The sequence below is a fragment of the Glycine soja genome, chromosome 18, assembly GCF_004193775.1.
Source record: "Glycine soja cultivar W05 chromosome 18, ASM419377v2, whole genome shotgun sequence".
NCBI lineage: Eukaryota > Viridiplantae > Streptophyta > Magnoliopsida > Fabales > Fabaceae > Glycine > Glycine soja.
In genome coordinates, this window is record NC_041019.1 from 47,537,037 (window position 1) to 47,563,865 (window position 26,829).

At 31.8% G+C, this 26,829-nt stretch overlaps 2 protein-coding genes across 2 annotated transcripts; one reads left to right on the forward strand and one right to left on the reverse strand.

The window, feature by feature from the left end:
• Nucleotides 1-13,019: 13,019 nt before the first annotated feature.
• Nucleotides 13,020-14,318, forward strand: LOC114397341. The gene is made up of 3 exons (XM_028359406.1): nt 13,020-13,316; nt 13,693-13,959; nt 14,124-14,318. The coding sequence occupies exons 1-3, from the start codon at nt 13,020-13,022 to the stop codon at nt 14,316-14,318; spliced, it is 759 nt and encodes a 252-aa protein (XP_028215207.1).
• Nucleotides 14,319-22,867: 8,549 nt separating this feature from the next.
• On the reverse strand, nt 22,868-25,699 carry LOC114397343. The gene is made up of 4 exons (XM_028359407.1): nt 24,201-25,699; nt 23,532-24,103; nt 23,149-23,247; nt 22,868-22,977 (listed from the first exon to the last, which is right to left on the reverse strand). The coding sequence occupies exons 1-4, from the start codon at nt 25,697-25,699 to the stop codon at nt 22,868-22,870; spliced, it is 2,280 nt and encodes a 759-aa protein (XP_028215208.1).
• Nucleotides 25,700-26,829: the final 1,130 nt, after the last annotated feature.

Below are 26,829 nucleotides of genomic sequence, written 5' to 3' on the forward strand. Positions count from 1 at the left end.
GTTTTGTTTTGTTTTTTTTACTTTTATTTTCTCTGTTCCCTACTTATCTTTGCTTGACAAAATAAATAATAATAGATTATAATTTATATTTATAATAATATAAGACAGGAGAGTGATGCTGTGAAGAGATAGCCCGCCACAATGAATCAAAAAAAGACTAAGACAAGCGAGACAGGAAAACGACTGTGGTTCAGAAAGAAAGAAAAAAGACAAGAAAATTGGAGAGAAAACAAAAAGCAACTTTTTCTTACTTTCCTACTTTCCTTCATAATGGGGCAGGGGAATTGCTATTCTCATCATGTTTTTTTTGCTATTTCACCTCAGCTTTTTTTTTAAAATGTAAAGAGACAATTTCACCCTTCCACATTTCTCTACACCCCTTTCCTTTTCCTTCTCCCACCACCTTTTAGCACTATTGCATGACACCCCACCCCCTTTCTCCCTCACCCTATTCAGCAACTAACATCCCTACTTTCATAAGGATTCAACAACTTGATCTTCGTTTGTGTACATCCATGGATCAAAATGCATTTTTTTTTCAAACTTGGATCCAATGAAATCTTGATTCTGTTTTGTTGGGGGACAAAACAAAATCATGATTTCGTTGTCTCAACTCAGACATACAATATAATTTTGATTCCATTGTGTGTGTTTTTTTAAAATTGTATAATTTATTTATGAACATTGAATTCATTGTTCCCTTTTAATTGATTGTAGAATTACGTAATGAAATTACAATGCCAAGTGGTTGGGAAAATACAATTGAAGCAAGTGAGGATGTTTTTGAAGATCCAATACAAGTAGATGATGATGGTTTGAAAAATTCAATAGAAGCAAGTGATAATGGTTTGGATATTTTTCCCCAACCAAATTATCTTGATTACTCTAAATATTTCGTCACTACCGAGATATATTGGATAATTATTGATTGAATTTATAAGTCATGTAATTTTACTATGTGTGTGTTCTTTTACTAAAAAAAATATTCATTTTAAGTATTTGATGAACATGATGAGTTGCTGAAGAGGGATCGAGAAATTGGAATGAAACTTGGATTTGTTGTTTGATAGAAAGGTTAGAAATTAGAAGGAAGACCTTTGGGTTATTGGCATGTGAAAAGACAGGAAAGTATATACAATATAAAGATAAGCTAACCCATAAGTCTGTTGGAACCTAAAAATATAGGTGCCCCTTTAAATAAAAATGGAGGTTTGCGAAAGACTTTGAATGGAAACTATTTTGTAGTATGTTGTTTTCATAACTATGAAGTGTCTAAACATTGTTGGGCCATGCATATATTTATCGCTTAAGTAATGAAGAAAAAACTTTGCTAGATCAAATGACCAAAAACATGATCATGCCTAGTCAAGTTTTGTTGACAATCAAAAGTCAAGATGAGACAAACTTAAGCACCATCAATTCATATACAACAATTCAATTCAATACCATTTCCCTATATCAATACTTAGTATATATTATTAGAGACTCTTTGCATATTTTTTCTGTTGATATGTATATGGAGCACACTTTCTATTTTAAAATAATGTTACTATCCTATTACACAACAAAACAAAATTTTGTTTCCTTTTTGTTATGTTGTTAACAAAAAAGTATTTTTGCAATATAATGTGATGAAAATTAGAAATGCAACGAAAAAAAATATAATTTAGTTGTATAAAATATACAATAGAAATATTTTATACAACATAATCGTAATTATGTCAAAAGGGTATTTAGGAAACAACAAATTTCTTAAAAGACATGGGAGTGGAATACCAACTAAAAGGGTGTGAAAAGCAACTCTCTAAGGTAGAGATAGTTGAAACTCAATAACTTGGTCCAAACAAGTCACACAAAGGGCTTCTAGAATAGTAGGACCAAAAAAGGAGAATTTCTTCCTGTACCCAACATAACTTCTTCTACATCCAACAAGTGTAGTAAGAAGACCAAAATATCCTTTAGTTAAAAATCAAATATACCATCCCTCCCCACACCAATCATCGAAGCCATTGACGCCTCCTTCCCCTCCCTGTTGCGTCGCGACTTCATTCCTCCCCTCCATTGTAATCAACCTACATTCTTTCATTCCATCGCGCGTCCCTATCGCGAGTACCCCATTCCATACATCTTCGTTTTATACTGCATTAAATCATACGGATTGCCAATCTGTATTTTTCTTAATTTTATATATTTTTTATATTTAATAAATTATTTATTTAATAAATTTTTTTATTTAAAATTTAATGTATAAATTTTATTGTTATTTAATTATTTTATAAATAACTATTGTTATTAATTTTATATAATTATTTAATTAAATAAATTATTTTGTTTATTTTAATTTAATAAATTTGTTTATTTAAAAATCAATGTATAGATTTTTTGTTATTTATTATTTTATAAATAACTATTTAAATACTTTTATATATTAACATAGTAATTTTTAAAATATTTAAATAAAAAATATTGAAAATACTTATAATGTATATATTTTAAAAATTAGTTAAACTAAAATATGTAATATTATATAAGAAAAATGTTTTTATTAATATATATGTATGTTAGACAAGTGACCTCAGTATCTTAAGAAGGAGGGTTGAATTAAGATACCAAATTATTCCCAATTAAAATTTAACTCTCTTTTTAATTAATAATGAAACCCTAATTATGAATTATTTCAAGAACAATTCAAAATAAACTTCTTTAAAGCGAAATATAAACTGCAATAAAATAAAAGACGTTTAAGGGAAGAGAGAATGCAAACTCAGTTTTTATATTGGTTCGGCCATGCCCTATGCCTACGTCCAGTCCCCAAGCAATCCGCTTGAGATTTCCACTATCTTGTAAAATCCTTTTACAAAATTCTAAACCATACAGAGACAACCCTTCCCTTGTGTTCAGATAACCTTACAACTTAAGAGACCTTCGGTCTCTTAATAAGATTTCTTTGAATAATAAGAAGAAGAATTTTCTCTCTTTAAGAGAAGGATGTTACAATGAAAGATCACTCAAGATTCCTTATTGAATTTGCAAGTGTTTTGACCAAGGAATATTTTGAGAGTTATAAAACAATTTGGTACTGAGAGGATAAGACAATTTGTTCAAAAAAACTCTAAGGAATTTCGTGTCCCAAGTCACCTATTTATAGGCCTTTGATGGTCATTCAAATTTTTTTTGAATAGTTGTGAGTCTTGGGAGTTATTTTCGAAAATTCCTTACTGGTAATCGATTACACAGATTTTGAAGAGTTGTGACTCTTCAGATTTGAAATTTGAATTTTCATGTCTGGTAATCGATTACACACAAGTTGTAATCGATTACACACAAGTTGTAATCGATTACAACCTTTAAAATATAAATTCAAATTCAAATTTCTAAAGGCTGTTATAAAACGTTTAAAACTTCTGGTAATCGATTACAAGCCTTGTGTAATTGATTACAGGCTTTAAATTTTAAATTCAAAATTTGCAAATTTGTTTCAGAAATGAATTTGGCCATTGGTAATTGATTACAACCTCTGGTAATCGATTATCAAAGAGTAAATATCATATTTATGAAATCTCAAAAACTTTTGGAAAATATCCTTTGGCCAAACCTGTGTATCATCAATTAAGAAACTCTTCCTTAGATTCTAGGAACTAAGTTCATCAATTATCTTGAAGTTCTGGATTCTTGACTTGGATCAAACGTGAAAAGCGCTTATCTTTGGCATCATCAAAACTTCATATCATATTTGCTTATACAATCTTCCCTTTTTTTATGATGACAATAATCTGAAATCAAGATAAATGATATACAATTGATAATGCGTGCTCACAAACCTTACTCCCCCTCAAGATTGGAATTTATGCCTAAGCTTATGATAAATTCTATTCTCCCCCTGTTCTCTCCCCCTTTGGCAACATCAAAAAGCCAAAAACGTCTAAAGAAAAGAACTAAGGCAACAACAAAGACCATAGCACAATCCATCCATAAACTAAACCAAACCATAAAATAAACCAAACTAGGCTTAAGTTATCAAAACAAAGTCCAAAGACAAAGCAAAACAGAACGACAAACATCCAAGACAAGCTTAATCAAAGTACAAAAGTAATAAACGCCAAAATACAAGGCTGAAATACATATAAAACTAAGGAAATAGAACATAAACTAAGAGTTGGCCGGGGCATCAAAGCAACGCCTAATGAAGCTCATATCATCTTTGAGTCGAGTGATCCTCGTATCCATCCCTTCAAAGCAAGTATCCATTGCATCAAGGCGAGTATCCATCGCATTAAAGCGTTCACCCACTAAAGCTCGAAGACCACAAAGTTCTGTGAGGACTTCAGTCAGAAGAGAAGTGGAATCACCCGGTTGTGGTGGAGGAGATGGGGTACGCTCGTCAGGAATGGGCGGAGGCAAGTCATGTTTGCGAACCCACTGACCATCAACATCCTTTCGGTAACCAAAGGAGGTAACCGCACCAACACCAATAGAAAAAGACCTTTTGACCTTGAAAAATGGTTCATCATCCAAAGGAACATTGAAATGATGAAGAAAAAGAGTAACAAGGTGACGATAAGGAAAAGGTGCATTGGCCCGTAATGCCTTATACATCCGGTACCAAACTAAATGGGCCCAATCGATCTGATGACCAGTTTGAAAGGCCCACATAAGAATCAAATCCTCCTCAGAGGCTTGAGCAAGGTTTGAAGACCGAGGGAGCAAAATACGAACAATGATATAATGCATGATGTGACAATCAAAAGTTAATGACCCAGCAAGTAATCTGTCGGTCATGTCAGCTTGGTCATTGCAGACCATGCGACGAGCATCATAACTAGAATAATCAAATTTCCAGTCATCAACAAGGGTGCCCTAAAAAAGAACACCTTGACTGGGCAATTTAGTCAAGGAAAAGAATAAGGACTGATCAATAACAATGGGAATATTTTGCACCTCAGAGTAAATAATACCATCATGAATTTTCAAATTATTATAGAAAACCTTAACTAATTTAGGAAAGTAAGGCAATTTCAGAGACATGAAATCAATCAAACCAGAATTTTGAAACACTTGGTAACAATCAAATGTTTCTCCATCAAAGAATTCAAGATCAAGGTACTTAGGGTCTAGAATGACTCTATTATAGAATTGAGAGTAGTACCTTTGATGCTGATCATCCAAGGAAAACAATGTGGATGATCTAGGAGATGAAAGAGAAGGAGGAACTGGTGCAGGTGGGTTTCCAGAGGTTCCTTGGTGGCAATGGCCAGCAGCGGTGGTGGTGGAGGAAGATCCTTTTCACTTCTTTGATGATTCTGCCATTTGAAGATGTTGCAGCGGATTTTGATCGGTGGGTTTGAAAGAGAATTGAAAATGATGAAGATTGGACTTTGTTTGAAGTGATTTGGTTAAGAAATGAGTGAGATACGAAGATTTGAAGATTTGGGAGCAAGGGGCACCGTCACATGAGAATGGGGGATAAGGGTTCTGCAAAAATGCAGATATTTATAGATAGGGACACCTTGTAATCGATTACAAGCCATTGTAATCGATTACAGGCGTAACCTGTGACTAATGGTGCCTACTAGTAATCGATTACAGGCTTCTGTAATCGATTACAACCTTGCTGTTCTAATGTAATTGATTACAAGGAAAGGTAATCGATTACCAGACCCTTAAACAAGGCTTTTACACTTAAAGCTAACTATTCCTAAGTCGAATACACACCTAATTATGATAATCAACCACAATCAAATGCATTCTAATCAACAAGCACAATCAAACACATTCAATTACAATCACAAACAAATCTAATCAATTTAATAATTACTTAACTATTCATAATAAATTCTATTCCTATAAAATAAAATTCAAACAAAGGTAATGAAAGATAATTATTATATGATAAACAACAATTAATATAAATATTAATAACACAAACAATTAGACTCACAGACAATCTATTGATCATAAGGAAGATAAAACTCAATTTGAGTTACCTATTATGTAGATCATTGATATCTAAAATACCTAATTCTCTCCTAATAGCAAAAAATGTTTCTTTAGGGAGAGGTTTTATAAAGATATCAGCTAACTGATTCTTTGTATCAACAAATTCTAGAACACAATCTCCCTTTTGGACATGATCTCTCAAGAAATGATGTCTTATTTCTATGTGTTTGGTTCTTGAGTGCTGAACAGGGTTCTTAGATAGATATATAGCACTCGTGTTATCATCTTATAGGAATATGATCAAGTAATATTCCATAATCAGAAAGTTGTTGCTTCATCCAAAGAATTTGGGCACAACAACTGCCAGCAGAAATGTATTCCGCTTCTGCAGTAGATAAAACAACACTATTATGTTTCTTACTATGCCAAGAAACTAGAGCAGATCCAACGAAATGACAAGTTCCACTGGTGCTCTTTCTATCAATTTTAGAACCGAAAAATTTAGAATCAGAATATCCTATTAAATTGCATGTGGAATTTTTAGGATACCATAAACCTATATTCATAGTGCCTAACAGATATCTTATAATTCTCTTAACGACACTAAGATGTGATTGTTTGGGATTTGATTGAAACCTAGCACACATACACACACTACACATTATATCTGATCTGCTAGCAGATAAATAAAGAAGTGATCTTATCATACCTCAATATTGCTTAATGTCTATTGACTGACCGGTTTCATCTTTATCCAAATAACAAGCAATACTCATTGGTGTAGCCATATGCTTAGCATTCTCCATCCCAAATCTGTGAATCAATTCCTTTCAATACTTTGATTGATTGACAAAAATTCCATTCTTGGTTTGCTTGATTTGCAACCCAAGAAAGAAATTAAGTTCTCCCATCATTGACATTTCAAACTCACTTTGCATGTCTTGAGAGAATTCTTTGCATAAAGAGTCATTAGTGGATCCAAATATAATATCATCAACATAGATTTGAACTAATAAAATATCATTTAATTTCTTCTTAATGAAGAGAGTAGTATCCACTTTACCTCTAGAGAAATCCTTCTCTAAAAGGAACTTACTCAGACGCTCATATCAAGCCCTAGGGGCTTGCTTTAAGCCATATAAAGCCTTTTTCAATTTGAAGACATGACTGGGCTTATCTGAGTTTTCAAATCCAGGGGGTTGATCTACATATATTTCCTCTTGGATAAAGCCATTCAAAAATGCACTCTTCACATCCATTTGATAAAGTTTAAAATCCATAATGGATGCATAGGCTAATAACATTCTTATGACTTCTAATCTAGCAACAGAAGCATATGTTTCCTCATAGTCTATCCCCTCTTCCTGATTGTATCCTTTGGCTACTAACCTAGCCTTATTTCTAATAATTATGCCATTTTCATTTAACTTGTTTCTAAATACCCATTTTGTTTCAATAACTGGGTAATTTTTAGGTTTCTCAACTAACTCCCAAACATTGTTTCTTTCAAATTGGTTTAACTCTTCCTGCATAGCTATTATCCAATGTTCATCAATTATAGCTTTTTTCAAATTTTTAGGTTCAATCATAGAAACAAAAACCATATTATTGCATATATCTTTAAGAGAATGTCTAGTGGTTACCCCTTTTGATATATCACCAATGATGTTGTCAAGAGGATGATATCTAGAAGCTCTCCATTCTCTTGGAAGATCATCATTTGTTTTGATTTTATCAATTTGAGAATCTTCATTATTTCCATCCCCTTTTCCTTTGTGATCTTCTCCATGAATATGCATGTCTTCTAATGATTCTGAAATCTCATCTAGTATATCTTTTCTTGGCAAAATTGCATTAGATTCATCAAAAGAAACATGAATAGATTCTTCAATAATCATAGTTCTTTTGTTATATATTCTAAATGCTTTACTTTGTAATGAATACTCAAGAAAAATGCCTTGATCAGATTTAGCATCAAACTTACCTAAATTATCTTTACCATTGTTTAGCACAAAACATTTACATCCAAATACATGAAGATGTGAAATGTTAGGTTTTCTTCCATTATATAACTCATATGGAGTCTTCTTCAAGATTGCTCTTATTAAAGCTCTATTCATGATATAACATGCAGTATTTACATCTTCAGCCTAGAAATATTTTGGAAGAAAAGTATCATTTAGTAAAGTTCTAGAAATTTCTTCTAAGGATCTATTTTTCCTCTCAACAACTCCATTTTGTTGAGGAGTTTTGGGTGCATAAAAATTATGCTCAATGCCATGTTCATCACAAAATGATTCAAAATCTTTATTTTCAAATTCTCCTCCATGATCACTCCTAATAGATGCAATTTTAAGATTTTTCTTATTTTGAATAACTTTAGCAAGTTTCTTGAATGCATGAAATGCATCACTTTTATGAGTAAGAAATAATGTCCATGTATATCTAGAGTAATCATCAATAATAACAAGAGCATAATAGTTCCCTCCAAAACTCATAGTTCTAGAAGGACCAAAAAGATCCATATGTAATAGTTGTTGACACAATATTCTTAGATTTAAAAGAAACCCTTACATGTTTTCCTTTCTGACATGCATCACATAATCTATCTTTTTCAAATTTCAGTTTTGGTAAACCAATAGCTAAATCTTTTGAAATCAGTTGATTTAAATGTTCCATATTTATATGGGCAATCCTTCTATGCCATAACCATGGATCATCCTCTTTACTAAGAAAACATTGATATTGGTTTTGTTTTTTTATTTAAATTTATCATGTAAACATTATTTGTTCTATAACCTATATGCTTTATATTCCTATCAAGCTTATTTTCAATAACACATTTATGAGAATCAAATGATACTAGATAGCCTTTATCACATAATTGACTAACACTTAGCAAACTGTGCTTAAGATCTTCAACAAGTAGAACATTTTTAATGGAGGTAGATGAATTCGTACCTATTTTTCCAACTCCAAGAATTCTACCTTTATTGTTGTTGCCATAAGTCACATGTCCACTTTTCTTGGAAGAAATATGAATGAATTTTGATGCATCTCCCATCATATGTTTAGAGCATCTGCTATCTATGTACCAACTCTTCTTCAAGGAAACCTATATGAGCAAGTTTATGACTTAGGTACCCAAATTTCCTTGGGTGTTAGTTTTAATATAAGATCCTTTTGGGACTCATATCATTTTAATATTATTGCTATTTTTCTTAAAATAACATGTAGATGTGCCATGTCCTTTCTTACCACAATAAAAACAGGTTAAGAAAGGAGAAGTATATCTTTGTGTAAATGCAAAGAAATTTTCATAAAATTTTTGCTGTTTATCAGGTTTATATCCTAACCCTGCTTTATCAAAGACACACCTTTGCTTTCCTAATATAATATCTAGATTATTTTTGCCAATAGAAAATTTGGCAAGATAAATTTTTAAATCTTTGATTTCTTCTAAACATTTCTTACAATGATTACATGAATTAGATATTTCTATATTATCATGCATAGTAGAAGAATGAATTATATCATTTGATCTTAAAGTTATAACTTCAGTTTTAAGATTTTCTAATTCTTTATTTAATTTTAAAACTTCTTTTTCTAGATTTGAAATTGTTTTCTTAGAAGATGAAACCAGTTTTGCAAGTTTAATTGATTCTTTATGTAAATCAATAAATGCATCTTCTAATTCATCAAATGAAAAGGATATGTTATTATCAGAAGATGTTAGCTCTTCATCACTTTGATAGTTCTTAGCCATTAGACTCAGGTTTACAACTTCGTTCTCTGATTCCTCATAAGAGTCTATATCATTGTCATCCCATGTAATGTAGGCATTCTTAGCCTTCTTTTCATTGAAGACTTTCTTTTCAGATTTCTCTATTCTTTTCTTGAACATTGGCCAATCAACCCTCAGATGTCCAGGTTGATTGCATTCATAACATCTTGGAGTAGAGGATGAATCTTCTGCCCTTTTCTTTGATTTAAAATTTGATCTTATTTGATTTCCTCTTACTCTCAAGAATTTGTTGAATCTTTTTACAAATAGACTAAGATCGTCATTTTTGTCTATTTCAATTGAGTCCTCCTTATCACTTCCTTCTTGAGTAGATGATGAAGCTTTAAGAGCAATTCCTTTCTTTTTCTTATCATTCTCCTCATGTTGATTCAATCTCATCAATTCCATTTCATGTTCCTATAACTTTCCAAATAAAGTAGCAAGATACATGTTAGATAGATCTCATCATCCAGTAATGGCTATTACCTTGGGTTGCCATTCCCTACTTAAGCATCTCAAAACTTTATTGATAAGATCTTCATTTGGAAATATTTTTCCTAAAGATGCAAGATGATTAATCATGTGTGTGAATCTCGTTTGCATGTCCTGTCTGCTTTCATTTGGATTTATTCTAAATAATTCATATTCACGAGTTAATGTATTTATCCTAGATTTTTTTACATCTGTTGTACCTTTATGTGTTACCTGTAGGGTATCCCACATATCTTTTGCACTTTTACAATTTGATACCCTAAAGTACTCATCCATTCCTAAAGCAGATATAATTATATTTTTGGCTTTTAAATTGTATTGAACTAATCTCTTTTCCTCCTCACTCCATTCTTCCCTAGATTTTTCTATGGTTGTATTTCCTGCCACCTTAGTGGGAATGTAAGGCCCAATCTCTATGGCTTCCTAGATATTCAGTTCTATAGCCTCTATAAATATTTGCATGCGGGTTTTCCAATAAAGGTAACCCACACCATTAAAAAAGGGAGGCCTATTTATAGAATTCCCTTTGGGAAATAAATAGTTTGATGAGGCCATTATTCTTGAAGCTTTTAAACTTTATACAAGAATGAAGCTCTGATACCACTTGTTAGACAAGTGACCTCAGTATCTTAAGAAGAGAGGTTGAATTAAGATACCAAACTATCCCCAATTAAAATTTAACTCTCTTTTTAATTAATAATGAAACCCTAATTATGAATTATTTCAAGAACAATTCAAAATAAACTTCTTTAAAGCGAAATATAAACTGCAATAAAATAAAAGAAGTTTAAGGGAAGAGAGAATGCAAACTCAGTTTTTATACTTGTTCGACCATGTCCCGTGCCTTCGTCCAGTCCCCAAGAAACCTGCTTGAGATTTCCACTATCTTGTAAAATCCTTTTACAAAATTCTGAACCACACAGGGACAACCATTCCCTTGTGTTCAGATAACCTTACAACTTAAGAGACCCTCGGTCTCTTAATCAGATTTCTTTGAATAATAAGAAGAAGCATTTTCTCTCTTTAAGAGAAGGATGTTACAATGAAAGATCACTCAAGATTCCTTATTGAATTTGCAAGTGTTTTGACCAAGGAATATTTTGAGAGTTATAAGACAATTTGGTACTGAGAGGATAAGACAATTTGTTCAAAAAAACTTTAAGAAATTTTGTGTCCTAAGTCACCTATTTATAGGCCTTTGATGACCATTCAAAAACTTTTTGAACAGTTGTGACTCTTGGGAGTTATTTTCGAAAATTCCTTATTGGTAATCGATTATATAACTGTTGTAATCGATTACACAGATTCTGAAGAGTTGTGACTCTTCAGATTTGAAATTTGAATTTTCATGTCTGGTAATCGATTACACACAAGTTGTAATCGATTACAGGCTTTAAAATTTAAATTCAAATTTCTAAAGGCTATTATAAAATGTTTAAAACTTCTGGTAATCGATTACAAGCCTTGTGTAATCGATTATAGGCTTTAAATTTTAAATTCAAAATTTGCAAATTTGTTTCAGAAATGAATCTGGCCACTGGTAATTGATTATAACCTCTGGTAATCGATTAACAGAGAGTAAATATCATATTTATGAAATCTCAAAAACTTTTGAAAAATATCCTTTGGCCAAACCTGTACATCATCAATTAAGAAACTCTTTCTTAGATTCTAGGAACTAAGTTCATCAATTATCTTGAATTTCTGGATTATTGACTTGGATCAAACGAGAGAAGCGTTTATCTTTGGCATCATCAAAACTTCATAAAACTTCATATCATATTTGCTTCTACAATGTATAAATATTAAATATTTATATAATTATTGTTTTGAAGTTAAAAAGTATAAAAAAATAATATCTTCATTCATTTATAAATACTTAAAAGTATTAAAATATTTATTTATAAAATAATAAAGTAGTCATTTATCAGCAATAAAAAAATTGTAGTTTTATTTTGATCATATATTTTAATTTGCTAGAATTAGTGATTTCAACTAGAAAATTTTATTTTAATTAAATATTTATTTATGAATAATTAAATTTTAATTTATAAAATATTTAAAATAAAATTGTACTTTGATTTTGATGATGTATTTTAGTTTGCTAGATTAATAATTTAATGTTAATTTAAATTTTTTATTACATTTGTTAAAATATACTACATTTAATAATAGATTATGATTTTAGAAGATTTTTTAGTTAAGTTGTTAGTTAGTTTTTGAGTAATAGAATAAAAATTTTGTTGTTTTGAAATATGAATGTCAAGTATTATGTGAACGATGACATTACTTGATATTAATGTACAAATTTGTAGATTTTGGTTAGGACCAGAGGATTGCGTCGGACTTTAGGTAGAGTTTTAGGAAGATCTTTAGGTAGACAGGTTGCTGGTGATGAGGAAGAAACCCCTTAGCGTTGAAGGACAACAACATCTGCATGTAGACAACAAATAGTTGTAGCTATTGCTGAGGATATTGACCATGTGGATCATGTTGCTGACGAGGCTCATGAGCAGCCTCAGGAGCCAGTTACATATCATGTAGGTGTTGATATAGAGACAAAGGGTTTCCCAGGAGGGCCCTATGATACATAAGTGTTGATGTCATATGTTGATCATGTGACAGCCATAGTTTGGGCAGGAGAGGTAGTTATTTGTTTAATTATATCATATTCGAATAACTATTTATCATTTTATTTAAACTAATTAATTTTAATTATTTGTAGGAACGTACTGAGTTGAAGTTGGCCTCTCATGGGAGAAAGGTAGAAAAATTTGGAAGGCATGCACTTGAGATTGAAGACACAATGGCTGCTACAATATTAAGTCCTTTGATTACATATTCATTGGAGACAGGTGACAAGGGAATTTTATTTGCTTTTGCGGAGAGGTGGCACAAGGAAACTAGTAGTTTCCATCTACTGATAGGAGAACTGACTGTAACCTTCGATGATGTGGCATCCTTATTACATTTTCCCATTACAGGTATCTTTCATACCTTCGTTTCTATTGATGTAGACGAAGCCGTGGACTTGTTAGTTGAGTTTCTTGAAGTTAGGACACAAGAAGAAAAATATGAGACTAAGCAATGCAGATGGGCACATGTTCGCCTAACCTGGCTGCAAGACATTTATCATAGCAAATGTGATGCATGAAAATGGACCCTAGCAACTCGAGCATATTTATTGCATCTAGTAGGTTGCACAATCTTTGCTAACAAGAGTACTACACACATCAGTGTGGTATTCCTCGAAGCATTTCGTGACCTCAACCAATCTGGAGGCTATTCACGGGGAGTGATTGCACTGGTCCATATGTATGACAATCTGAATGTTGCATCCAAGCATACGACAAAACATCTTGCAGGATATATCACTTTGCTATAGGTAGTTACAATTATTTTTACCTCCAGGTATATGTTTTGAACTTTATATGTACTACTGATTAGAATTTTTATTTGTATTTTTTTAATATGTACAGTCTTGGATCTACAAGCATTTCCCTGCAATTGCGTCCATTATTTCTGATGATGATTACCATGAGAGGAAACCACATGCTTGTCGTTGGAAGTCTGGAAAGGCATTATCAGTGACGATGTATCGTAAGTGCTTGGATAGATTGATGTCAGATGCTATGTGCTGGATACCTTATGGTGACCATCATGCATTAAGAGAATTTGAGCTTATTTCATTATTTTCTGGACATATCAAATGTGGTTCATCTATTTTCAAACACCAACCAGAGAGGGTAATGTGACAGCTTGGTTATGTTAAGACCATTCCTCCATTCCATGCTGCTCAATCCTTATCCATAGAGGAGATTGACGATGGATGGCTTTAATTTTCATAATACCTTGCATTGGTTGGAAAGATTTGTAGTACTTATGTCAATGTGCAACAAACTACATGTAGTGGTTCTATAGGATATCTCACCTCTTCATGAGTCCGACACAGTTTGGGGAGCTTCTTAGACATCTACCCGTGGTGCATGATGATGCCTTTATTGTATCAGATCCACCTGTGTTGTCCGTCCACGCAGCAACTATGCCACAACCACTTGCACCTACAACTACTGATGTAGACATGCCTTCACATGTAGTGGTATAATATATTTTCAATTCACTATTAGTTAATGTCATACAACGCTTGTTAACAGAAGGATGGTCGCAACTGGAATTGAAGCATACACTCTGGCTGAGCACTATCTAAGATTAGCCAGAGGTGTCACTGAACAATGAAATGTTTATGTGCAGTCTAGACGAAGGAGGGATACACAGGACAAATGAAGATAGTTGGCTAACTATAGGATATTTGTATGCAATATGACTCAACAATGTCTAAATTTTTATTATTTGACTAACTATGTATATTATCACTATGGCTTTAATTTGCGTTTATGTAGTATTTCACTATTATGTTCTTCTGCTAAATAGATTATGTTAAACCCTAAACCCTACATAAGTCAACCCTAAACCTAAACCCTATACCATAAAACCTAAAATGCCTAAACCCTAAAAACTAACAAAACTAAACCCTAAACATTAAAAACCCTAAATCATAAACCCTTAATATATCAACTCTAAACCCTAAACACTAAAATATATTAATCCTAAAACCTAATCCATAAACCCAAAAATACCAAATTGCAGGCATTGGTTAATTTCACTACATGAGGATAACTCCAAAATATATCACGTACAACGTCTTCATCCTTTAGTCTATGTCAATGAATATACTGATCATGTTCAAGAAGCTTCATTAGTTGTTGCATTTCACTATCACTGCCTCTTATAGAAGAACGATATACATATCTTGCATTGTATACTTGCTTCATTGTTGTATAATTGTTGGCATTGTGCACCTTCAAAGTGAGAAGAATATTCTTTGGTTTCACCATTGACTTTGTCATATCAACAATAATAATCTTCTAATCTTCTCATCCTCATTCAGTCGACCAACATATGGATGTCCAACGAATAACTTAGCCAATGCATGATTACGAATCTCACATATTAACTTCACCAACCACCCTTCACCTCTTAACACTAGTTTCGCTCACAACTTAAAGGAATACTTACATTTCCTATTATGAGTCACTATTCGTATTAAATATTTATTGTGCCTTATATTTTCCACTTCTCTCACAACCAATTAAAACATGAGGTTCTTCCTCTCTTTCCAGTATCTGTGTTTGACCTCATTATCACCGTCATAAAACCAATATCATACGCAACAGAGTCAGCCCAATGCAAAACGTCATCACGAGTAGCAAACACCTACAAAAGGGATAATACATGTTTAGTCTTCAAGAGACATTCATTTACTTACTTAAAAAAATATAAAATCATATTAGTACCAAAGAAGTATTGAAGGCATAATAACAATCAATATTTTCAAAGACATTAGATTCCTCTCCATTGTCTTCAGACATTATGTTGTCATATATTTACCGATTTTTATCCATCTTAACAAAACATAAAAAAATAATGACAAACTTCCATGTTAAAAAACTTCCATGTTAAAATTCATTTTAAAATATTCTACACTAGATAAGTATATCGATATATCAATGAATATGTTTTTTAACATATACTATCACACAATTTTATTATTTTTTACTCCATATACTAATATATTACATTGAAATTGATAAGCATATGTACAAAAATTTATATCTACATTTTCACATTTTATACACTTGCATAAACTAATTAATGTAATAATATTTACACTAATATTATAAAAAGTATAACTAAATTTATAAAAAAAACATTAAACATAATTTTTTTTTAAAAATATTTGTTATACGGATAACTTATACGGATTGCTAATCCATATGAATAATACAAATTGCTAATCCGTATGAAACTTACAGATTGCCAATACATAAGTTTCGTACGGATTGCCAATCCGTATGTTTATTACATCACAGGTCCAACTTGTAGACAAAAAAAACTTACCTCCTCCGCCATTGCACCGCAATACCCACAACGACGACAACCATGTACTGCGAACCACCACTGCGATAGTTCACCTCGACCAAACCAGCCACAAGATGGAATGAGGAGCTTTGCTGAAAGGATAAGAAAATGGCGCATGAAGAAAAAAAAACCAACAAACGTAGAAGAAGAAGTTAACAAGGGTAAATTTGGAATTTTCAAAAAATTGTTGGTGTAAAAGAAATATGTATGGTGTAGGAAGAAAATCCCCCAAAAAGGATTGACCTAAATTTGACCCGATTAGGGCTAGAAAAAGTTGGCTTGAAAAATAATTGGGCCTATTTATGACATCACCCTCACTCACCCAACTTGTTTTTAGTCCAACAATGACAACTTATCCCACTACTTCTTCACACACTGTAGCACAAACTCTTACCTGTGTTCTTGAACCCTATTTTTTTTTTTTTCAAATTAACTTCATTAAGGCACCAAAACCACCATCCACCATCGAGGATGATCATAATATAATTTTTGGACAAATGATTGGTGTGCTGATATAGGTCCTCTTGTATACTTCATGTGCTTTTTCATCCATTAATGATGAGGATTTGTGCAAGAAAGTTTATCAATTTACTCATCAAGATGGGTTTTGGAACTATGACTTAGTCAAGCACTTGAGCTTCCACCAGTGTGATCCAATGAATTAATAATATTCCCCATCACAAATAAATGAAAAATTATTAGGTAGCCCTAGATCACCAAGTGTCCATAGTCTCAATTAATCTATTGTAACATGTATTTAAAAATTTCATTTTACGACAAAAATTATTAATACTTGATTATGTATCATATGAAGTTTAATTAGGACCATGGTCTAGATCACTCAATAACTTCTCCCATTAAAGATACTGACTCACAAATCAGGAACCCACTCCAATTTGGTGTTTTTTTTTTTATCTCCATGGGAGTTTCTATTTTCACCTTTGTTTATGCTATTTCCACCTCCTAGTTTATAGCATTTTTCTTATTCCAAAATACCTTTTTTGCATAAATGTGATTCCATTGAGAAAATATACAACATAATTTAGTTTCTGTTGTGTAAGAGGGTGTGCAAAAAAAAAAAAAAAAACAACAAAAACATAATTTCATTATGCATTTTGTCAACATAAACGTGTTTTTGTTGTTTATTTTTTTTTCACTCCTTATACAATGGAAACATATTTTCATTTTTTTCCCACTGGGTCAGAGACTAAAAAATTCACATACAGAGAAAATTGAACACAAATTTTTCTTCTAAAAAAATCACTCCCCATATGTTGTGAATGTAGCGGAACCTTACACCACTATGTCAATCCTATGGGTTAAACAATTACAAAATGAAAACACAATTTTTTTTTGTGTATTTTGCTCTATGAAAATGAGTTTACATTGTGTTATTTTATGAAAAAAATATAATTAATTATAAATATAAATTACCTTTCTAAAGTAAACAAATTAGTTTTTTCTGGTTAAATCATCATAATTAGGGCTTTTGGCCCTTCAATGAGATCTTAAGGTATTCCTACAAGTTTTGATCATTTGGATTGACTATGAGATTAATCTTCGGTTCAAGCTTAGTCACACTTAAAGTTCTTCGCCCCTCCCCAAGAATGTATTCTGCAAAGATCAAACCCAAATCCCTACAAGGTTTGGTACTTTATTTTTATTTAACCAATTAGCTAGGTGTATATGCCATTACTATTATTAGTGATGACACAACCCACTGATGCACAAAAGTCTAAAGTTTTGGTTAAAAATCATTCTTCTCGAGTAAATCCAAAATTAAAAATTAAATCCAAATTATATGAAATTCATTCACATTAGCATTATTTCATGCAAAGGTACATTATTGCAAACTATAGCCTGTACATAAAATAGTTTGATAAATTTTCTCTCCATTTTTTCTTTTAAAGATTATGGGTGGCAACTGGCAACCCACATAATGCCTGAAAGTCTAAAGTATTGGTTCAAGCTTTTTATATCATTATAAATAGTATATACAAAACCTTGACTACATCCAAGATTCTTTAAATATTAAATCCAGATTAAATAAAAGACTAAAATATAAGAATAGTTACTTATCTTTTTTTTTTTAATTGGTAACCTAACTTTTAAAAGTTCTAAAATGACATCCTTACTTATTTAATTCACGACAAGTTAGTCATTTCAAAATATGAAATTTGTTTCATTAGATTCATCTATATGAAAATTACATGAACTAACTAACATTTGAAATAGAAAAGCCCATAAATATAGTGAAAATCATGTGAAAATGAGTCTCATGAATAATAAGAAAAAATGTGACATTAAATTTTTAGGTTTTCAGTTGATCACGAGTTTCACTTTTCATGTATTCTTTTCATCTTTTTTTATGTCTCGTTTTGGTGCGAACATTAATTGATTTTTATAGTTTTTATTTAGATGAATCTAATGAGACAAATTTTATATCTTAAATCAATATAATAAAAAAAATGTTCAAAATGGTGTTAAAAAATCGAAAATAATTAATTTTTCAAAATGACTAACTTGTCATGAATTAAATAAATAAGGAAGTTATTTTAAAACTTTTAAAAATTAGGGAGCCAATTTAGACTGAAAATAAGTTAAATGACCATTTTTATATTTTATCCTAAATAAAACACCATTCACATTGGCATTATTATAATTAACTATGATCAAAGCTGCTGTAAAAAAAAAAAAAAACTATCATCAAAGGTAGTCATTATTTTTATTAAAAATAGTCCAATTAGGGGATTCTTTTGTCGTAAAAAAAAAACTATCATCAAAGGTAGTCATTATTTTTATTAAAAATAGTCCAATTAGGGGATTCTTTTGTTGTTTTCCAATTGTAGCTCAGGCCACGTGAGTTTCGTTTTGCTATATTTGGGCGCTAATTATTAGGTAATTGAAAATTATTATTATTTATTTACCGTTATAATCAATTTCTATGTAACATTTGAATTTTTTTTATGTAACACATTTAAGTTTACTTTTAATATATAAAATAAAATTAGACTAAAATATATTTTTAGTATTTATTTATTTTTATTAAAATCCTTTTTATTTTTAAAAATATTTATTTTGATAATTAACATATCAAATTTAGTTTATGTTGTCTTTTCAAGATAGTGACTGTTTTTTTATTTTGGAATATAATTTTAAATCCTTTTTTAATTGATTTAAATTTGTTTCATTAATTCACTGTAAGAAAATTATGGATGCTGAAAATTAATGTTGAAACCAAAATACAATAAGCATGTTGAAAATGATGTAAAAACTGAATCTCTCAAGCAATAAAAAAAGAATATAAGATATTATATTTACAAATTTTTTTAATTGTTTATAAGATTTATTTTTCACACAAATTTCATCATGATTTTTTAATTTTATAATTTCAATCTCGTTATTCATGCAAAAAAAACTTGAAGCCTAACAGAAACTGGGTCAGCTATTCGCAAAATAGAATTATATCTGACTCATCCAGTGATGAAGAGCATATTGTACTAAATATTGACTTGGGTCTTTACTACAATGTGTAATAAACTGGCCTTATCGTTTTAACAAGACACAACGATTCTTTCTTTCTGCCACTGTGTGTCCCTGTTTATTAATTTCTTCGTTGTTTCTTTCCCCTTTCAGCTTTAGCAATCATTAATCCCCTAAACCGGTCATTCATTCCTTGTTTATTTGTTTCTCTTAATTGCAGGCCATTGATGAAGACGCCAAGTTGAAAAAATGGGTGGACACAACGGCATAATTGTTTGATTCTGTAAACGAAAATGATATCCAACCGTTCAAAATCCGTGTTGTTCCGGCCGGAGAAAATACGAAAATTGAAGGAGCACGTGTATGAGCCACGATTCAAGGGAAGAAGTGAGTAATTAACAAGAAATGAAAGAGATCAAGTGGCGTTACACGATTCACCTTCTTAGTCGAACAAACGGAGAAGCAAAATAAATTCTAGGGAAATCTATCCAGTTAATGCTGAAACAAGAAGCAGCAGTTCGTGCAAGCTACGAGGAAGAAATCAAACTGTATAGCTACGATCTAGCCACAACTATGCTGTACGAGGTTGTTTTCTCTTAAAAGTTCTCATATGTGAATCGCATGAATGGAATTCAGTATGACAACCATCTTCCAAGCTTTCCATCAGAATGAGGAGTTTAGATGTGGTTGTATGTGATCTTTAATTTACAGGTATAGAAAATTATATATCCCTTGTCGTTGTCTATATTTGAAAAAAAATTTAAATCTCACGTTAATTTTGAAAAAATTTAAGAGACATCTCTTTTTTCATGAATTACTTGTTGAGTTAAATCTAAACCTACATTCTAAAACTTGTATTTTTGATTCATTTAAAAGATCATTTATCATGTTATCACGCACCAAATTTAAAAGTATTGGACATGAGAAAAACTATTAAAAAAAATCAAGTTTCACAATATTGATTATAAATAAAATTAAAATAAAATATATAAATTTGGATAATTTTTATCCCATAAATTAACTGTTAAGTTAAATTTAAGTTCACATTCTAATATCTATAAGTTGTTTAAATTACTTTTTCCCCAACTCGAAACTAATAAATCTTGGATTGATACTTATACTAGTATCATTGAGTGTCTAGCCAGGTATTTCCTTTACCGCATTCCGGGTTCCAACTGAACCCCATTAAAGGCGCTCACTTTCTTGATCTTGTTTACTCGATCATTTATCGGCAACAAATCGTGTCATACGATTCTTCATGATTGTGTGGCATTATTTGAGCCAAACTTCATCACGGCTTTTCCCCATTCCCAAGTTTTTTGGGCGCGATTACAACTTTGCTATATCGGTGGCAGCTTGTTAAGAAAGGAATAATACAGCAATAAGGCACTGCAGGCACAAGCGTGAACCAGAGGCCCAAACGAAGGATCAATCCACCCAAGCACCTAAAAGATTTTGTCTAAGCAATTCTGTTAGAAAGATGCTGAGTTGGTGAGATATTACTAGCTAGGATAGAATATGCTTTGTGCTGCTTGTCTGTTTGTTAGCTATTTCTGTTATTGTCATTTTCAATTTTGCAGCATCCTTGTATGGTGCTTATATATAGATACTAGCTATGCATTAAAGGCAGTAGAAAAATAATATAATCCTTTCTTTCCTGCATTCTCTCGGAGGTTCCTAGTCCTCCAATTCTAGGATACTTTGCTTGAGGACCTAACACAGCTGTTCTCGGTTTTATTCAGACCTTTTATGCAGTCTTCGGCTATCATCGTCCAAATAATTGAGTCATGTAGAAGTATAACAACATTTGTTAATTACCTCATGATTCTCCATCTATTACTAGCTATGAAGCCTAGATACGAGATACAATACGGATACGACACAGATACGGAGATACGACAAATTTTTAAAATTAAAAATACGATACGTCTTGGATACGTTAATAAAATATATAAAAAGTTATATATAGTTTCAGATTTTTTTTTTCTTGAACAGTTAGATTTTTCATTGGAATAGCTTCAAATTCATATTAAAAAATAAAACATGAAAAATCAGGACATAATATTAATGTTGTCTAGACTAGAAAATGCTATCACACATGGAGTATGTTTGATATAGGAGAGGTTTTATTACCTTTCTGCAAATTGGACAAATCCACATCGCTTGCCAGCTGGAATCTTCACATGAACTAATTCACCATACTGGCTGAAAACTTGCCTCAGATGATCATCAGTGACATTAGGGTCCAAATTGCCAACAAAAATCTGCAATTAAGATTCATGTCACAAACAAGTTGGAAAGCAAGCATTTCTATATTGCAAAGAAATACACACAGTTGTATTATTTGGATCATTCTCGTTCTGTGAGCCTTGAGATTTAGAATTCTGATATGAAGCTGCATGTTCAAAACAGAAGTAAAAATATGAAAAATGTGAACACAAAAGGAAACAATTCATGGAAAAAACAGCAAGAACAAAGTAAAACAAAACAGAGGATACACAACAAAAAAACTTATTTCAGAGATAGAATTTAGAAACCAAATCATTATCATGTCATGATTTTGAATTGCATTTCATAACACTGATAACAACAATTGTGCCTCCATTCCATTACAACATAGTAGTATACATAATATATAGTTAATCAAGTAATCTAATAAAAATTTGCCAAATTCATGGCAGGATAGCCAATTTACCCACTTGATTCATTCCACCTTGTAGCTCAATTCAGCAGCAAGTCATTACTTGATACATATTCAATTCACAATTAATTTAGCCCCATATGATAGCAATGAAATTGCCACTGCGACCCAAATTTTAAACTCTGGTGTTAATTTAGTTGCATCTATAAGAACTGTAACAAAGACACCCTCTAACCATCTACCATAAACCAATTGAAGATCAAGAAAAACAAGACAGAACTAGGCTCTTTGATTCTTACCATATGCGAGCCAGTTTCATTGCGTATTCCAACTCCACTTGAATCAGGAAGCCTAGATATGAGTTTATCTGTCCACTAAATGAAATCAGAACAAGTTTATCCGTCCATTAAGATAAATTAGTGTAAATTCAACAAAGTTAGCTGTCATAGAGTGACAATGGCAGGCACAGATTATCCAATTAGATAAATCCAAAATAACAAAAATCCCTATTCAGCTTGGTAAAACAACAAATAACATAAATCATCATCAAATCAAGAAAACCTAAGGTTTATAACATGAGCAATAGCTGCACCATTAACACCCAAATGGAAAACAAACATGAATAAAGGATCCAATGCTATGTTGGTTACATCTCCTGTCACTAGACAAAACCAGAGAAAGAATCATTAGAATCATAAAATGACAGGATATTGCAGACTCAATGAGTACCAACTAAATCTGATTTTTGACAGAACATTTTCACCTATGTCTGACCAGAAAATGATACCTTCATGTGGTATTAATTCTTTTAATTTAGAATTCATAGTTGGACCTGCTTCCAAGCAATCACTCTTCTCTTCTGTAGGATAGGCTCCATTAAGGGCGTCTTCCTCAGCCACAAAAGAGATTGTGACACTGACAAATTGTGAGACTATAATACCATATCAATTAGTCAACAAAAACAAACAAATTGTGAGACTGAATCACATCAAACGCCTATAATACTTTGATCATTCATTCATTTGTCATTAATTTATAGCTTTCATATAATGATCACAATTTACAAAAAGACATACTTGTGATCATAAGCAAAAAATACAGCTTTCATATAAGTATTGGCTTTATACAATAGCCTATATCAAAGTATCATTACTAGTTAGAAATTACTAAATTATTGTCAAACTCTAATTGTTTCATTTTCTTCTCCTCCATTGCCATCATCTAAGAAAAGCATAGCTTCTAAATCTGGCTCATCAAGAGAAAAATCTGCCATTTCAAGAACTCCAGCACTATCATCAAGTGGATCATGTACATCTCCATTAATGTCCCACAATCTTGTCTCTCCTTTTTTATACCCTTCCTCTTTTCTAGACAAAAGCCTAAGATTAGAGTGCACAAAAACCAAATCTTCAGCCCTCTTTGGATCCATTTTGTTTCTCTTCAAAGAATGAATAAAGGAGTATGTACTCCAATTTCTCTCACAGCATGAGGAAGAACATGGCTGCACTAGAAGCTTTAAAGCAAGCTTTTGGAGTATAGCTGTAGAGGATCCATGCATCACCCACCAAGTTTTTGGATCTAATGCCCATCTATCCTCAATTGAATCAAATGAACCAAAGTCACCCGCACAAGATGAGAATTTAGAGAATTCTTCATAAACTTTTGTCCTAACATTAACATGTGGAAAATATTTCTTAAGACATTTATTCCTTTGGCTAGAAAGTTCATCATCTCTATGAGAAGGAACCCTATTTGGAACCTCATTAAGCCAATTATCACTATAGTACCTATAAAAAAATATGTATACATTTTAGTCATACTATGGTTGAGAAAGAGCTAAGCAAAGCCATACACATTATTGAAAAATTGATATAAAAATATTACCTTGGATTTAGAGAATGAGCTAAGCAATGAAGTGGATTACAACTCTTACTCCACCTAGAATTAAGTATTTCATGAATAACTTCAAAGAAACTAGAAACTTCATTTTCTAGCACTTCATCATGCCTATAGATGGTTGTCTTCACCTTTTCTATCATAGAATCCCACATTTCATACACTAAGTGAAGATTAGAAGCATCGGTGTCACATATTCTAATCATGCTATATATAGGATCCATGAAAGAAAGGATGTAATCAACTTTATCCCACCATATATCATTCAAAATCAACTCTTTTACATGTGCAACTTTTCTGACATCATCTTCTCTATAACTATTCCATTGATCACTAATGACCATATTTTGCAAACAACGTTTCAAAAATTTTAATCTTTTTAACATGACTATCATAGAGGCAAAACGAGTTTCAGCAATTGAAAGCAATTTAAGAGAAGAAAACTCATTAAAAATTGCTAATCTCATTGAATGAGTCATGATGAAAACCTTGATAAAAGAAGCATCGCCAATTACTTCAGCAATCCACCCACATTCATTGAAGACATTTTCATCACCATCAACATTCTTTGCAGCACAAACGTTTTTCACTCCAAGATTCAAAGTATGAACCACACAAGGGGTCCAAAAAATATGAAGAAATTCAGCTTCTATCAATAACCCAGCTGCCTTACAAACATGATCATTATCAGTTATGACTTGGACTACATTTTGTAGCCCTACCTCCTTGATTACATCCTTTAATAAGTCAAACATGTAATGTTTGTCCTTGTACTCCTTGGACCTATCAATGGCCTTTAAAAACATAGGTCCTTCTTCAGATATAGCCATGAAGTTTATCAAAGGTCTTCTTTGAGCATCTGTCCAACCATCTGCAACCAATGTAACTCCTTTTAAACTCCACATAGATTTGATAGGTTGAAGCAACCTTTCAATATGAGACCTCTCTTGCTGTAAAAGACTAGTTCTCAATGCGTTATAACTAGGAGGAAGAAACCCACTTAGATTACAGTTAGTAGCAAATGAACAAGAACTAACAAAATGTGGATTTCTAGCAAGATGGAATGACAAGCCGGCAGAATAAAACATCCTTGCTATCTCTGCTCTAAGATGATTCCTATCCTCAATATTAAATGCACTCTCTATACTGCTTGATTTTCTTCTTTTTGGTGGTAATGTTGGTGGTGTCGGAGTCCTTTTGTTAGTAGGTAAAGGAAAATTCTTAGACTTTAATCTGTTTTCAGTCTCTTCACAAACCCTCCTCAAATCAACCAAATATGCATTAGTAACTTTCGGACAAGTAGCAATTCCACTACCACAAATTCTGAGCAAATGTGTTTTAACCCTAGAGTATGAACTTTTGACAACTTTTTCACAAAAATTACAACTCCACAGCCTATTACCACCCCCATCTCCTATCTTTTCCTTTATTGTAACAAATGACCACAGTGGAGCATGATCATCTTGATATTCCGAAGATGCAAACATTTCTGATACGAGAAATCTTTCACAACACAACAAACACACCCACAAACAAGAAACAACATTGATGGGAACCAATGATGACGAGAATCGAAGGCAACAAGAGTGCTTGCAGAACTGCCAATGAAGAAAGTTGTTGAAGAAGAACCCGTTGTCGAGAAGAAGGCGCCGTTGAAGATGGCTTGTAAAACCATCAACGAGGAGGAAGAACCACGTCAACGCGGAAGAGAATCACTTTGCAGCTTTGTTTTCAGTTGTCACGTAGTGTGGAGAAGAAAAGAAAATGGATTTGAGCTTCGTAAGCGTGGAGAAGAAGAGAAGCAAATGGGTTTTGTTGCAGTGTTGATAACTCTTCTTACTGTTATCCAGACTTTTTATGTAGTCCTCAACTATCATCGTCCAAATTAAGTCAAGTAGCAGAAACAACATTTGTTTCCTCGTGATTCTCCTGTGTTTTTGAAATATTTAAGGGTTTTGTATTTTCTACAAAAGCAAAATTGTCTTGTTTTCATAATATGATAGTATCATTTTATTGCCTTGTATAATTACTGATGTATATATTAATTTCAACTTGGTAATGGTATGTATATATTCCAAAGTCTCTAACTCATGTTCTCTAGATCAACTTGACTTGTCCTAACTGAGTTAAATGTGCCCTATTTTAAAAATGAGTTGTAAACTTTGTACTTAATCCATGACACAATTGGGTTATATAAGTTTTGCCCAATAATAAATCCATTAAATGGTGCTTTACTAATATTTGACTTTCATGAAATCTTTGATTAGTTGAAAGATTTCATTAATTTTTACATTAAAAAAATAATGAAATATTTTATTAAACTCAAGTAATTCATAAAACAGTACCAAACACAAAAATTCAAAAGATTATAACTACTAAGACAATAATATCGATGATACTAAAAAATTTCAATACCATCTTCACATTTCTCTTAAAATTTTATAAAATTATTTTAAATAAAAATGAATATATTTAAGTTGTATATGCAAGGGTAAGCTGCATACAATGATAATCTTTCGTACCTTAGTAAGGAGCCTTGTAGCATGAGGTATGTTATTTTTTCAATATCTTAAATATCTAAAATTGTTATATTTTCATAATAGTTAAAATTGCTGTA